General features: G+C 53.2%; 4 protein-coding genes across 4 annotated transcripts; 2 read left to right on the top strand and 2 right to left on the bottom strand.

Annotated features, from left to right (window-relative positions):
* Window positions 1-459: 459 nt before the first annotated feature.
* Window positions 460-1029, top strand: ubc14 (Ubiquitin-conjugating enzyme E2 14; the record flags this gene model as incomplete). Its single annotated transcript, XM_014684510.1, has 1 exon — window positions 460-1029. One exon carries the CDS (start codon window positions 460-462, stop codon window positions 1027-1029), a length of 570 nt encoding a protein of 189 aa, XP_014539996.1.
* Window positions 1030-2138: 1109 nt separating this feature from the next.
* Window positions 2139-4937, bottom strand: MSB3 (GTPase-activating protein GYP3; the record flags this gene model as incomplete). The annotated part of the gene is made up of 1 exon (XM_014684511.1): window positions 2139-4937. The coding sequence occupies one exon, from the start codon at window positions 4935-4937 to the stop codon at window positions 2139-2141; it is 2799 nt and encodes a 932-aa protein (XP_014539997.1).
* A 6441-nt stretch (window positions 4938-11378) lies between these two features.
* G6M90_00g068960 (uncharacterized protein) lies at window positions 11379-12215 on the bottom strand (the record flags this gene model as incomplete). The annotated part of the gene is made up of 3 exons (XM_014684512.1): window positions 11379-11632; window positions 11710-11867; window positions 12130-12215. 3 exons carry the CDS (start codon window positions 12213-12215, stop codon window positions 11379-11381), a joined length of 498 nt encoding a protein of 165 aa, XP_014539998.1.
* A 2438-nt stretch (window positions 12216-14653) lies between these two features.
* RDO1 (Glyoxalase domain-containing protein RDO1) lies at window positions 14654-15127 on the top strand (the record flags this gene model as incomplete). Its single annotated transcript, XM_014684513.1, has 2 exons — window positions 14654-15060; window positions 15109-15127. The coding sequence occupies 2 exons, from the start codon at window positions 14654-14656 to the stop codon at window positions 15125-15127; spliced, it is 426 nt and encodes a 141-aa protein (XP_014539999.1).
* Window positions 15128-15217: the final 90 nt, after the last annotated feature.

Here is a 15217-nt window from a genome sequence, read left to right as displayed (position 1 = left end):
TGGCAGATTGGGAAGCGCAAGTACGAACTTTTTGGTGCGTGTAGTTTGCCATCTTGGGCGTGTGGTTGGGCATGTCTGGCAATGAGGTTGGATTGCCAAGATGGATATACATACGGACGGGCAGCGGAGGTCAATGATACACACCACATCCTTGCACCATCCCCGCCATTCCCGTGCCGCATAGGCATAGGCATACACTGAGCTTGCGCAAATATCTGTATCCCAGTTAGCAAATCGAACTCGACCTCGTCATCTCATGGATGGCATGCCGGCAGTTGGCCCCACATGCAGCCAGGCCCAAGGCGCTCGCTCCTGCACTCCACCCCTCCCCTCCCGCAAAGCCTGCCCCGCGGCAAGACGGCCCCACCATCGTCACTTCCAACAGCTTCACCTTCCATCCTCTACCTCCAACCTCCCTCCATCCACCATCCTCCATCACCCCCCAAAACCAAAGCAGCCATGTCCACCAAGCGCATCAGCAAAGTACATATCCCCCCCGGGCCCCATGCCGCTTCCATTTTTTTCCCCCTCTCTACGAAAGAAGAAGAAAAACCTAACCCCAGACAGGAATACGCCGAAATCTCGCAATCCCCCCCAGAGGGCTTCACCATCTCCCTCCCGCCCAACGAATCCATCCACACGTGGCAAATCACGCTCGTCCCGCCGCCCGCGTCGCCCTTCCACCCGGGCAAGTACGGCATCCTGCTCACCCTCCCCGTCGAGTACCCCTTCAAGCCGCCGGCCGTGCGCTTCACCACGCGCCTCTACCACCCCAACGTGACCAACGACTCCCTCGGCAACGTCTGCCTCGGCATCCTCAAGCCCGAGAACTGGAAGCCCTCGACCAAGGTCGCCGCCGTCCTCGACGCCCTGCGCAACCTGCTCGTCGAGCCCCAGCCCGACGACCCGCTCGAGGAGAGAATCGCCGACGAGTACCGCAACGACCGGCCCGCCTGGGACAAGAACGTCCGCCTCCACGTCGACAAGTACGCCCGCGGGGAGCCCGTCTTCCCCCCCGTCACCAAGTAGGCCCGAGCCCGCGGGCCCGTGAGCAACACACGCTGCTGCGGGAAGCGAGGCGAGAGCGGCGAGGACACCAATAGAGCGCCGGGTCAAGGCATGTCTGTCACGAGAATACGAGCGGAGCGAGGGCACAAGATCACGCAATGTACATTGAGCTAGAACACCTGTATCAAATTGTTTGCCGCACCTACCCCCTTGCTTGCTCCTCCAGCTCAGACGGCCCGCCCCGTGAGCACGTTTCTTACTTTACACACCACAACCGCTTTTGCCGTTTCTTTACCAACTACCTAGGTACCTACCTAGGTACTTCAAAACCTAGGGGTAAGGGATACGAAACACAAAGCACCGTGCTTTAGACGCAATCGACACAAAACACTCCACGTCCAATCCTCTGCTATTTCTCATCATCATCGGTGTCAATTATCACCATTCTACCTATATAATATATGCTGCCTTGACGCCCAGTTTACTACCGTGCCAGATTTCTTTTTCTATCCAGAAACTGACAAAAAAAAGAAGAGAAAAGAAGAAAGGAAAGAAAATTTGATTATGTACATAACCCCGGTACCCATCTATGCACGCACGCCACAAGTACGCCGTCCATGCGCACCGCCTCAATAGCAAGCCGCAGAGAAATGTATTCCAACATCACTCCATCATGCCAAAAGCCACTGGCCACTAGCGTGGCGATAAACCAACATCAGCCTCACATTTTGATGCAGACGTAAAAGTCATGAGTTATCACACATAACCCACTTGGCTTTCGTGGCGTCTCCCCCAGCAGAGACAACTACTTGCGAAAGGGCCGGTGGTGAAATGACAAAATAGAAAAAAACAGGTATGCATGTCATCCAGGAAAAATCACAACGCTTCATGAAAGTCCCATCAACTGTCCTTGGTCAAGGTCCGGCAAGAGAGGTGTGTAACGTCGGTAAGCCTTCGAAGGAACCACGAAGGAGAAAGAAAAGAAAAGAAAAGAAAAAGAGGGGTATAAATTGAAAATTTGTGATGCTCACCCACGTATTTAACCACGTTTGGAGCAGAAGAATGAATCAAGAAAAAGAGATAGTCGGGTGCGGCCCAACTCAGTGTTGAGTTTGTGCTTCACAAGACAGTTAAACCTCTGCAGCCCTGAGGTTGGCACTCTTTTTCCTCCCAAAAAGAGTGCCTTTGCGTGATACGGAACCTGACTCCACTTCAGTCAAGTTGCCGCCCAGGTCCGTCTTTTCGCGCTGCTGCAGGCTCTGTTCGAGCTCTTGTTTGGCCCTTTGACGCCTTTCCTGTCGGCGTTCGTCAATGGCTCCCTGACTAAGATGACCAAATCCGTTTCTTCGCTTAAAGCAAGCTTCCATGAGAGCATTGGCGTCTAGCATTCGCCGGGGGATGGCCTGAACAACTCCAAACATTTCCATAGGGTCTTTGACCGCCTTGATTTCGCTCTCGCCGCTCTTGAAAATCGCCAGTGCAATGCGGAAGAGTGTCTTGGAGCCTTCATAGAAGAAGACATCCCAGACTCTCAGTGTTGTCTCAATGGGCAACGTCCCAATATAGCAGCTCATGAACCAAGCCGTCATGCACAGTGTAATTGGAGGTAGACGATCTGTAGATAATTTTGGATGTTCCCTTCGTCGCAAAATGGGCCTAGTTTTGCGTATAGACTTACTCGTGCTGGGCCTGCCCGTGGGAAGGTTTTCCAGTTCTCCACCAATCTTGTCCCATACCGAGGGCATCGTGTCACGCAGTTCCGTCATGAGCACACCCAAGTCCACCTTTGATCCTTCCAGGCTCATATCGTGTGTTCCCGGCAGGTAGATAATGGTGATTACATTCAACAACCAAAAGCATTGCTCTTCTGTCTCCACGAACAGCAGCAAGAGTCCAGCCAGGAAATTTAGACTCTGGCAGTAGCCAATACGGGGATTATAAATGGAGAAGGCATGCAAGACACGGCGAAGAGACGTGATAATCGGTGGCTCATTCGAAGCAGCAGGTAGCGGTCCCGGTGAGCTTTCATCCCCAGAGGAACCCGTCATTGTCGATTGGCTGGTTCGCTCGCTGTTGGGCACAGACTGGAAATTTGCTGATGGCTTGAACTGAATATTGTCCGGAAACGTCCTGTGCAGGTCTCGTTCAATTGCCTCGATATCCACCTGTTTAGCTGATTTATGCAAGAGCCTTTCGTATAAGCCGGCGTGTTTGGCCAAGATTGCCGGCCCACCGGCATAGTAAAACCACGCTGCTCCACGCCAATCGGGCGGTATCCCTTTCCTCACAAATCTCTTCGTCTTTGCACTTGGCGAGGGGAATCGAATGGGACGATCAGTCATCAGGGCACAGTCTTTGAGGTAGGCTACCCACTTCCGTCGTCTTCGAGCAATGTACACCGAGTACTCGGCGTTCCACGCATCGTACTGTTCTCTAGTAATAGATTGATTGGCCTTCTTAAAGCCATATCGGTCGCGTGAGCCAGGGTCCTCAGGCTCAACTGGCATCGGCGTGGCCGTTGGAAGTGCAGGCTTTGAGGCTGGGGGGGGTAAGTTCACAGTCGTTGGAAGTTCCTTTGCGGGAGCCGGGTCTGATGTGATTGACGGCTCAGAATCAAGTGACTTGGCCGAGTCCCGTTTTTCCGGCATATCTACATCGGCCTTCCCAGCTATAGCCGCCACAGATGCTGTGAAAGCTGGGCTGGTAAAGATCATCTTTGATTGACGGATTTCGGCGTCTAGTGTGGAACGGGCGGTTGGCAGTGGCGGTTCGAGGCTCTTATCAGCAACAGGAACGGTAAAGGGAATACTCGGAACAGCTGGAGCTGACCGAGTGTCAGGTTCTGATACAGCAGTCATAGGTCTCGAATCCAAGTTGCCTTCGCTCTCGGGATCATCGAAGTCACTTTCGTTTTCATCATCCGCAAAGCCCTTTTCGTACATGCCCATAACATCTTCCAAGCTGGGCTCATCGGGGTTCTCGAGGGAGGTGACAGAGCTGTCTTTTGTAAGAACACTACTGCGCTCTGTGACAGCTGTACCAGGGGTTGTTGAGGCAGTGAGCTGGGATCTGAAACTGGACCGCAATTCATCCCCGCTCAGCCAGGGAGCGGTCCCACCCGCGCCTGGGCTTGTTAGAGGTGTTGAAACGGGATACTCCGGGCGGCCAGGGACAGCAGGAGTCCGAGCGGGTGTAAGAGCTGGTGGACCAGTAACATTTCTTGCACGATGCCTTGACTCAATAAAATCGCTGTTTGTATACGGTAATGGAGAGGCGTAAGTGGAGGATGACTTGACAGAGGAGGCAGAGGGACGCCTGGGTCGTTGCCATGGAGGCGTTTGTGACAAGGGGTTGGCGAGATCCAGGAAGCGGTCTGTGAGATTTGGCATGTTGGCCTGTCGTGGCCTGATAGGGTCTGGAATATGAAGGTTTTCCGGTGGTCCAGCTTGACGTATGCTCTGCTTTCGGGGTCTTGAAAAATTCTCGACTAGAGGGGTGCCCTCTGATGAACGCATATCTGCCAAGGATGTTTTAGCTTTCATCGACCGACATGGTGATTCATTTCGAGGCTCTGGAGTGCCTATCCTTAGGCTGCGAGGGCTTCGCAGAGATGGAGATACAGCCGGTCCAGCTAGAGCGGGAAATGGTTGGGGTAGCATGGCCTCAGATAGCATTATCGGTGACACTCTAGAACCGGAGGTTGGACTCTGATTTAGTAAATGCAGCCCATGAGAAAGTGAGTCCCATCGGGGCGAGACGGGCAGTGGAGGTATCTCAGGTAGCTGTGGCACTTTTTCTCGAGCAGATGTATCGACAGTCAACGGCTTGATTCTCGAGGCGTACAAGGAATACTTTCGATTGCGAACGGTGTGTTGGCCAGGAGGAATCGAGCCTTCTTCGTCGGACTGAGGCACCGCCATAGAGTCCATTGTGGCTGCCCAGAGCCTAGGGCCAGCGGAGGAAGCTTGCGGAGTCTAGTCACTTGAATACCAGGGTTGAATGTAGATGAGCTGATCCCACAAGTGTTTCCGAAGATGATGGGGCGTGAATCCGAGTAGTGAGAGTAATCGGTCTGTGTTGCATGGATGCGAGACTTGGTATAGGAAGAATAAATCAAACACCACTGTTTCAACATTCGACTATCGTTGAATTAAGAAACATACAAGTCGCCATAGCCGGGACGATGCGCTCGCTCGGTGCTAGGCGGGAGATGATCAAACTGGGGGAAAAGCGTGTGCCGTAATAAATGAAGCCGATATTCTAATCGAATTGTCGAACAAGTGCGAGAGGGAGAGCGAGAAGAGGAAAGGCGTGGTTGGTCAAAGGAGCGTTCGGCAGCAGTGGTCGGTCGAGCCCTAGTATGTTGAACAGCCTGCAAGTTAGGAAAGAGTGGAAGCTAGAGATTGCTTTTGTCTCGTATCTCTGCGAAGGCCGCGATGGCTAGTTGTAGAAAGGAAGGAGAGACGGGGAATCGAGGAAAGGTTTCGACAAAAGAAGCGAAAACTGCGTTGGCAGTGATTGAAACGGTAAAGAGTGGCGCCAGAATAGAAGCAGCGAAATGCGGTGCCTTGGAACGTCGGGATGCGATACGTTCAATATTAAGCTTTGCCCTAAATGGAGGCTGTTGGGCAACCTGGTGTCGAGATTGGATGAAGTTGAACAGAGTAAAATTTGGTTGGGCAGACGAAACGCCGCCGGTGCAAAGTTTCCTGCGGCAGCTAGTGAGGCTTATGGCCACAAAATCCCCATCCCAAACCCAGGACCAAAGGCAGGCAGACGGCAGTTGAGGGGACAGGACGTGGTGGAACTCGGACAAGGAGCGCTCGGTCAGGGATGGTGACTATGCTGCGAAGCTCCCAGTGTTTGAAGTTTGGTGTTGTGGTGCCAGGCTGAGGCTGCGGCTGCGGCTGCGGCTGCGATGGGATATTTTTGCTCGGCTCAGATGTCACGGGCGACCTGGTCCGTGGAATGTCGATTCAACACAATGGGTTGAAATGAATAATAACAACAACAGCAGCAACACCTGGACAGGACAAAGGCACGGCTAGCGTGTTGTCCACGGCGACGCTCTTCCAGCAATGCGGCTGAAGGAGATGGGTGCGAGAGGCAAGACTCGAGAGTTGACAAACACACGGGGTGGAATGTGGGATGGATCTGGGGGAACAAGTCTGCACGTCGAGTCAAGCTCGATTTCTCCATCGCTCGTCGGTGCTACAGACAAGGCATCCGCCGCTGCACGAGCGCACGAGATGATCAAATGTACCGTCAGCGCTGACATTTGGGTCGGGTCTTGTTTGTTTTGCCCAAACCGGAGAAGTAAAGCTCAGCACTCGGCTAAGACAACAAGGGACAACTGTGGGCACGGCGATGGAGGCACTGGAGACTGTGCACGATGCTTGGACGGATCAATTTCCATTGACTCCATAGTGCCGACGACAAGATGGACGAGATAGCTGCACCAGGGACCAGGGCCATGACAAGCATGGACCGGATGCGTGGATCCCGCGGCACACAATCAAACGGTTCAAGTCATGGTCACGGCCCAAGGAAAAAGCAACAACGGTCGACAACGGTCGGTACTAGCACATTCGGGCAGCATCTGTGGGAGTCCCCTGCTGGAGAGACAAGAAAATTGGCAGCCTGCAGCTGCTTTCTGTAAGGGCGAGCCGCCCGTGTGTTCTTGGCTTCCATCCGGCCAGAGGATGAAGCCATCTCGAATAGAATCTGCCTGAAAAGTCTTGTATAATTCATTTCGGTGCCTGAGCGAGGACCGGGGGGGCTGATACTCGGTATCCAATACACGAGTTTTGTACGAAGCCTTCATGCGACGTGCAGGTACCGCCTACCTCCCCTCAAATAACAAGCCCTGTCGCGCTAGATGCGCGGCCGTGACCCGATCGCGCCGCGAAAAGGACCAAAGAGGCAAGCACGTCCCAGAATATTCCACAGTCACGTTGTTTACCCGGGACGCTGTCTCCTTGGGGTTCTGTGTTGCATGACGCGACGTGGAAAGTTGCATGGCAGTAGTCGACGTTGCAGGCTGTACTCGGCACTCTGCAGAGTTCTCAAGTGTCCAAGGACATCTCCAAGCCTGCGCCTCATTGTACTTAAGTAGGTAGTACTCCGTACTCCGTAGTTCTCCGGTAATACTTGACATGTTCTAAGTAAAGCACCCAGGAACCTGGGCGAGCCGGGGGCCGATGTCCCAGTGGTGAGTGACATGGACGGCCAAGACTGACAGGCCGAGAGGAAGGAACGCCTGGTGCTTGGTAGACTGTGCCCCGTGCAATTTACACTGGCAGCACTGCCAGTCTACGACAGGCGAAAGCCGAGGGGCCCAATCACGAACCACAACACGTCAACTGGTCCACGGCAAAAATTGAGGGCAGGAAGGCACGACCAGTTGGTCAATTGGCCCATTCGCTGTTGGCGGATTTGATGGCTTGCTAAACTCCGTCGCGAGCTGCTAGGCCAGCTGAGCTGCAGAGGCTAACAACTTCCATGCATTCTGTCAAAAGCCAAACTTGACCTCCAGTCCCGAGATGCATGTCGACGCTACTGCGGCCCTGAGGACGACCCTTGCAGCTTTCACAAAGACTTTTGTCGTCCGTGAGCTGTCGCCAACCCTGGCCCTGTCGACTAATTTCACCCAGAATGGGACCAGTTTGTTTCAATGTTTGGCACCATGGCGAATCTGGTCCAAAATACAGGCCATGACGTTCGATGACTCTCAATGAAGCTTGAGCGCATCACTCCATGATAATGGCTGAGGTCGCCATCTGTCCAAAGGACTGCATCCATTCAGCTTCGCCGTCAGACATCCACAGCCCCGGCAATATAATCCTGCCCAGGGCCCTTCCTCCTTCAATCATCCAGGGGTTGCTTTTTCCGTCGAGGAGTAACTACTATACACCAAAAGACAAAAAAAGAAAGAACACCGAAGTGGTTTCAAGCAGGCAAGCCAAAATCCTCCAGCAATTGGTTCCGGCACTTTCGACAAAACTAATTGGCACCCTGCTATAACTAGTACCTAGGTGGCTAATTGGCTCCGTCCACACAATAAACCAAGCAATACTCGCCGGCTACTCTTAGCTCTCGTCTCGTTGCCGATTCATCCAGCTTCAATGAGGTTGGCTCGCCATGCTCCAACGCTTCGCCAAGCCTGTTACCCGTCAAAGCTCTGGCTGACAAAGTACGGGCATCCTGGGCGGATCGCCGCCATGGTGCCTTCTTACGGAGTAGACTGTTGCAATATCAAGAGCCAGCGTCTGTTCTCCAACTTGGCCAGGAGCGTGTTTTCGCCTGTTTCAGACCCTTCCAATTGCTCAGTCGCCATCAGTCGACGCCACTTCGTCAGCCATGTCTGTGAAAGACCTTAAGCGAGCGGCATCGTTCATGTTAAATTTTTCGGCCCGTGAATCAGAACATCGGCTATTGCCTCAGCCACTTCTGTGCCTGTATAGTGCACTTTACAGAGTACAATAGATGTCTATGTACATAGAGTACAGCATGGCTTTCGGGTGAATACTCCGCATGTCTGTGGAGAAGGGCCCCTCGGGGAGGGGGCTTTCAACTGTTAGGCCTACTTGCTGCTCATCCACTCATGCAAGGGACTGAGCTGGTTTCCGGTAAGTTTTGAGCTACGTACTGAGATGGGCAGCCGCTACAGGCGTGAAATTCGCACGATATACTAGCTCATGAGCCTCAGTCCGGTGTCCTGGTCTCTGAAAGGGCCTTTCGAATCCATCATTATGCAAATCCTCCTCACAAGACACCAATAGCATGGATCTACAGGTTATCTGCCTACAATGCAAGGAGTGAGTTGAATCTCAGGGGTCGTGTTGCTGTCTTCACCCATGGGGAAATCATCGCCAGGCGCCACCACACCCATTTGCTCTTCCACATCAAGCCGGAGTTCTTCTAGCGCGGCCGGGTAATCCTGTTGGTCAATTCCTCAGCTCAACAAGGAACACGGATATTTTGACTTTTCTGACAACTCAGATAACGCGCGACAAAAAAAAAATACTCACAGCAAACCTAAACTTCTGTGTTTTCTCTCGCACGATCCAAATCCTGTAGAACGTGTGAATTACTAGTAGCCCTATTCAGGTGAGACAATACCCCAGCAAGTGGATGGATTGAGCGAATGGGCTGCAGGCAAGATTTCGTTCAGATATGGTAAACATATTTCCCGCCTGATTCGGCGAATGTTCTCAAAAATCTTATTTTCAAGCACGAGATCTCATTCACAAGGAGGACGATGAACAATGTCATCCTATTCTTGCATAGAATGAACCCTACTGCTTCAGCAACTCACGCAGAGTACAACATGCGACTCTCCATTGCATTCCATGCTGTGTCTTTCTTCTCGCATAAGTTTCATGCAAGGCACAACTTCTGTCTCACTCACGATGAACTCGGATATGTAAGGCGATCAAGAAACAGACATGGTTATCTGTTCCCGCTTGTCTTACCTCGGTAAGGATAACGCAGTCGTTTATTAATGCAGTCCCTTGCTTCGGGCCGCTAAGCCTTGTGCAAGTAAATTTATCCAGCTTGAAACTCTAGGTGTGCCTTTGGGCTCGTTGCTCCTAGTGAGGTACCGAGAACCTACGAGGAACATCAAATTTCCGTCTTTCAACTCGAATGCTACCAAACAGGTTTGGCATCGGCCTTGTTGCATAGAGCCCAACTCAGGCCGCATGGGCAAATACCGACTCAAACGGTTACAGCTCATCACTCTACGGCCTGATTGCAAATGGCGTACCCGTGGACCAGATCATGTTTGGGATGGATTACCTTGATGTCTTGTTCGAGGTGCCAGCGTGCCAGCAACAGTTCGAGCTTGCCACTGCCAGGATACTATTGCTTAGGTTTCGAACGAAGTACTACATATGACTCATACGTGGTATAGGTTAGCTTGTGGTTCAAATCGTGTTAACGTTGTCTGCTAGGCAAATCCCCACTGTTCGCATCACGAAGCCTGACCTCTGATAGATCAAGGAAGAAACAAAGGATCATCGTATCAAACCTCAAGATTCTCATCTATTAAAATTTGAGATTTATACTGCATTTGTTTTAAATTATAACGAGCCCAGCTATTCTGGAACACCTCCAACTCCGCGCTGCAAAGATCTGCATGCTATAGTCATATGGTTTGTGTCCGCCTATTTCGTTGCGACCAGCCCGGCAATCTCGTCTGACCACCAGCAAGACTTATCCGATCAAGTCTCCACGGAGAGGTTTTTACCATGTTGTGCACCGGGAGCTTTAGAACATTTTGGTGGCAAGCTGGGTTTGTCACCGGTAAACATAACGGGTAGGCCTACGCACGTCGTTCCGAGCAACATGCATCAGCCAATCCCATCGGCCATTGATGATTTATCCCTATTCATCATCTCATCCGTGTCAGAGGGCGAATTTCATACGGCCTGACACAAGTTTTAGCGACCGTCTAATTGGGAGTCGGATGATTGGAAAGCACTGACCGAAGGCCGGCTTGGTCCATGGGCCATGGCATTCATCCGTCCGAACCGATTAGTTCATGAAGTTGACAGCGTCGACCTAGAAGCCGTTTGCATTTGCTTCTCAGCAAGACGTGTCCTTCAAGCGACAGAGGCTGGGATTTGGACTCGAGAGGATCATCGGATAGTTTCAGGATATCCCCTTTGACTTCATCTCATTATGGTCAACCAAGATGGTGTTGATTGGCAAGTCTTCGGAATTGGCAGATTGCGCGATTTGAGCAAAGGTTACATATGACGCTAATTAATCGGTTCGCAATCTAGACGAGCCCGACCTCAGGAAAAGGGAGCACTGGCATGGCCTATTTCGCAATCCGGACACCGATTGTGTTAACTTGACAACTTGGCAATATCGGCCTAGCATATGGTAGGATGGCATCGCACGTCAATAATCATAGATTATGTGGTGGATGATGGAGCGCGTGCACGCATAATGTTTGCACAAATGAGATACAGGATTCGGTCACACTGCACGAATTTTCCGATTCGTTGACGGAACAGTCCAACACCCGTCAGAAATAGTCAAAAGCAGGCGACTCGCGGTAGTCATCTGTCCGTTAACCCCAGGGACTCTATTACAATAGCCAGTCTACAAATACATCAAACATCCTTTCCCAAGATTGAGTCATCTCGCAAGCACGTTGGAATTGCGACTCATGTCGCTGCAGACCGTCTGTGTCCCTATTTCTATCGTCACAAAAGCACGGTGACGTGCCATATACGATGACCACCGCCAGGGTGACAAGAGGGTGACGCGGAAGTTATCCAGCGATTGCAGATAGGCCAAGGAGAGGGAAAGAGCGAGAGAGAGGGAGAGGGAGAGAGATTTGACGATTGAATGAGCCACTACTCATCACCTCCTGCCGCAACGGCCTCGGGCTCTGCCTCTGCATGGGTTGCGGGAGGTTCAGTCGCCTTGATGGCTTCCTTGGTGGGTGCTTCATCTTTGGAGTCGGCGTCAGCGTCAGCGTCGGCGTCGGCGTCGGCATCGTCGGCATCAGCCTCCTTCTTGGAGTCGTCGCCGTTGGCAGTCTCGCCATTGGTGACTTCCTCGGTAGGCGCCTCCGCCGTCTTGCGCTTCTTCACAGGGGGTTGGTCGTCTTTATTGTATAGAAGGTAAGCAATTAGAGATGCGCTGATGTTGCGGCCAGTGTTCTGATGACGGCACGCGACTTACCATGTACGCCATTCTTTTCGGCCTTGGCATCTTCCTCGCCTTCACCTCCATCATCGGCTTCAGCCTCAGCCTCATCTTCATCCTCTCCTTCTGCTTCTTCGTCATCCTCCTCCTCTTCGGCGTCGTCTTCTTCTTCCTCGTCCGCGGTGGAGACATACCTATTAGCAGGCTGGTTAGAACATGTCGTCCGGGTTCGAGTGTAAGTAGCAGATGCGCCGAGCAGAATGCGCCGGAATGCTATTGCCTAGTCCGTGACCGAAAAAGACTGAGGATGCCCTGGTTCATCACAATTGATTTCTCAATTGAGCCGGAAATTTTGTCCCAGGGCGGATTTGATTGACAATGGCGCAATCCAGGCTGGGTGGCTGAGGATCTGGGCAGACACTCCGGGTGAGGGTTCGGATTTGGACGCAGACTTACTCCTCTTCCTCCTCACCATCATCCTCCTCGGGGAGAGAGACGAGCTCCTCCTCTTCCTCGTCCTGCTTTCTCTTTCGGGAAGACATTACTCCGTATTGGGTTGGAAAAGGATAAGGACCGGCTACCTGGATGAGGCGATTGGGGATGTAAGTGGGTGCCTGCCGAGGGAATTGGATTGGCAACAGATGGGATTAGGTAAACACAGCACGACACGAGAGAGAGGAGAATAGGAGGAGGAGGATGGCTAGGGAAGGTTGGGAGGGAGAAGGCTACTTGTACGTTTGGCTTGGACTGGTACGGAGTACTTGACTACGGCACCGAGGGACGAGGAGAGCGAGGACACCAGAGGGTAGAGGAGGGAGGGGACGAGGAAGCAACGAAGAGCAACATGAGCAAGCATGGAGCGACCTAGTCAGCGAGTGAGCAGCACACAAAGGCAGAGAAAGGTAGGGGGGTGCGATCAAGAGCTCCGTGGTGCTAAATACCGCCGTTTCATTAACGCCACGCCCAACTCTGCTCCTGGAGCCGTGGACAGGAACTCTTGGTGGTCCAACTGGGCAGTACGGAGTACACACGCAGCACTCTGTCCGTACGGAGCACACCAGACTCGCTGGGATCAACAAACTGGGCCAGGCTGGAGTCCCGAGGGGTACCAAGACTACCGGGCCAAGAAGTATGGACACAAGAAGTATACACAGCACCCGGCCTGGAGATCGCTCCGGCTCTGCACATTACATCCATACGGTACGGAGTATGGAGTACTGATTTTGGTTCTAGACCGAAACCAGCTCGCTCTTGTTTTCTGCGTCAGCCTCCAGTCTGAGGGGCAGGAGCTGAGATGCCGGGACGTGAACTGGTTCTTGGTACCGTACTGCGTTACTGAGGTAAGGGGGGACCACTGACTGCAGCGCGACTGACGTGCGGTCCTCTGGCCACCAGCCTCGTGTTCAATTCACCGTGACCCCAGCCTAGAGGACATGTTTGCCTATGGGGAGCGAGATTCCACTGCCTTGGACACTTGGTCGGCTCGCCCACGGCGACGACGGGTAACGGGTAGCGGGTAGCGGAAAGCAAGCCCTACAGTACTCCGTATGGCGGAGAAAAAAAAACGCATAGTTCATCACGTCAGTCAGAGCCAGGCTGCCGGTCAGGGTATGCAATTCCACAGAGTTCTGCGTACTCGGTACATACGGGGAGAGGGCGAGGCGAGGGAACTGGCCAAGGAACTTGGGTCGATGAGCAGGCTGGCAAAAAACAAGAAGCAAGAAGAGGATGGCTGGTTGGCGGGGTGGAGGATGCCTGGATGCGGCGCCTCTCTCTGCTCGTCACGTCGTCACCAATTGCGGAGCTTGGGGCGTTTGGGGCATAATCTGGAGACAGAGACATGGAGCCGGCAAGATGGAGGCTTTGGCCACCATGGTCACTATGGCGCAACCCCCAAGCTCTCCCCTGCTGAGGGCTTGAGTTGGAGCAATGACGGAGTGTCTGCCCGGCTGTTTGTTTGCTTCGCCGCGGGGCGTGGGATCGGAGTCCCATTCTAGGTCTGTGCAACAGGGTGTGTCTGTAACGCTTCGGGTTCAGTCCTGCTCTCTCAGTCTTGCGCTCCCTGGCGTCTCTCTCTCTTGTCGTCTGTCTGTCCTGCCTCTTTGTCTCTCCGTTTTCCCGGCCTGTCTTGCGCCGACCTTGCGCTACGGCTATCACGTATGGGTAGCTGCCTTTAAGCCGCAGGCTGAATGGCTGCATGGTTGGATTGCCCTCGGAGCAACGGTCTAGTGTTTAGGGACCGTCGTCGTTCTTTTCCTTGTTCTCGATCGAGGCCCTCCGCTCACCCAACGGCCGTCGAGGCTGCTTGGAGGCTGAGACGCTGCATCGCGGTGCACCTCACCCCGACCCTTGCTTGGCGAAAAGGCTGAGGGAAGCCGACAATGCGCATTGCGTCAAGTCTCATAAGTTGCTTCGCGCGTGGACGTGCAAAGCATTGCGCCCGGAGTCGTCGACCTTGACAATTCGTCCAGCCACCCAGACCACCACTTCAGCCCACGCCACCATTCTCCAGTCTTTGTGTTATTTTCGCTTGATCCACGGAGCACTACTCCTTACTTGATCCTTTGTAACTGCTGACTGTCGTCAATTACCTCGAGGTATTTGGTCAAGACGCTCGCCTAGACACGGTGACAACCCAGGTGTCTCGCCATTGATCTGTGGGAGTTGTGGCAGGGTAACGGCCGCCCTCTCGCCGCACGCAACGGATTGCCATCAAGAGATTATAATAATGCTTGGTGATGCCAATTGAGCATGTGATTGCTTTTTTGTACGTAGACCAGTGCTTGCCAGCTTGCCACGCAGTCCTGGCCCGAAAAACGTAGCCTAGAAGGGGCAGAGTCGCATCATGACGGCTAGACCACCTATACGGAGAACGGCCGACTAGTATTGTCAATTGCGCCTTTTAACACGGCTTTCTCTGCCGGTGCACTCGATCCTCACCGATTCAACACCCATCACAGTATACATACGCACGTACAAAATGAGCAAGCCTCTTGCGCCCGTAAAGGACATCGACCACCTGGTGCTCACCTGCAGCGACATGCAAGCCACCATCACCTTCTACACCAAATACCTCGGCATGACACTCGAGACATTCACCTCGCAAGCGACGCCGTCTATCCAGCGGAGCGCGTTGAAGTTTGGCACGCACAAGATCAATCTGCATCAGAGGGGCAAGGAGTTTGAACCCAAGGCGCAGACGGCGCAGCCGGGGACGGCGGATTTGTGCTTTCTCGTGGCCGACGGCGTTGATTTGGATCGTGTTGTGAAGGGGTTTGAGAGCGCTGGTGTGGAGGTGCTCGAGGCGGGCAGGGTGGTGGGGAGAACAGGAGCAATGGGAGCCATGAGGAGCGTCTATGTTCGGGATCCGGATGGGAATCTAGTAGAGTGAGTGGTGGGCAGAGCTTGGGATGGGATGATTGCTAACGCTTGCAGGCTGTCGAGGTATCTCTGACTGCGGACTCGATGGGGAATGCCGGGCATGGAGGGGATGAGTGAGGCAGCACCACGATGTGTGGGGGGTTTACGGGACGGAAGCTGTGTG

This window comes from Metarhizium brunneum, chromosome 4, assembly GCF_013426205.1.
Source record: "Metarhizium brunneum chromosome 4, complete sequence".
In the NCBI taxonomy this organism is placed as follows: Eukaryota; Fungi; Ascomycota; class Sordariomycetes; order Hypocreales; family Clavicipitaceae; genus Metarhizium; species Metarhizium brunneum.
Note: the sequence above shows the minus strand (reverse complement) of the source record. Positions and strands in the feature narration are given on the sequence as shown.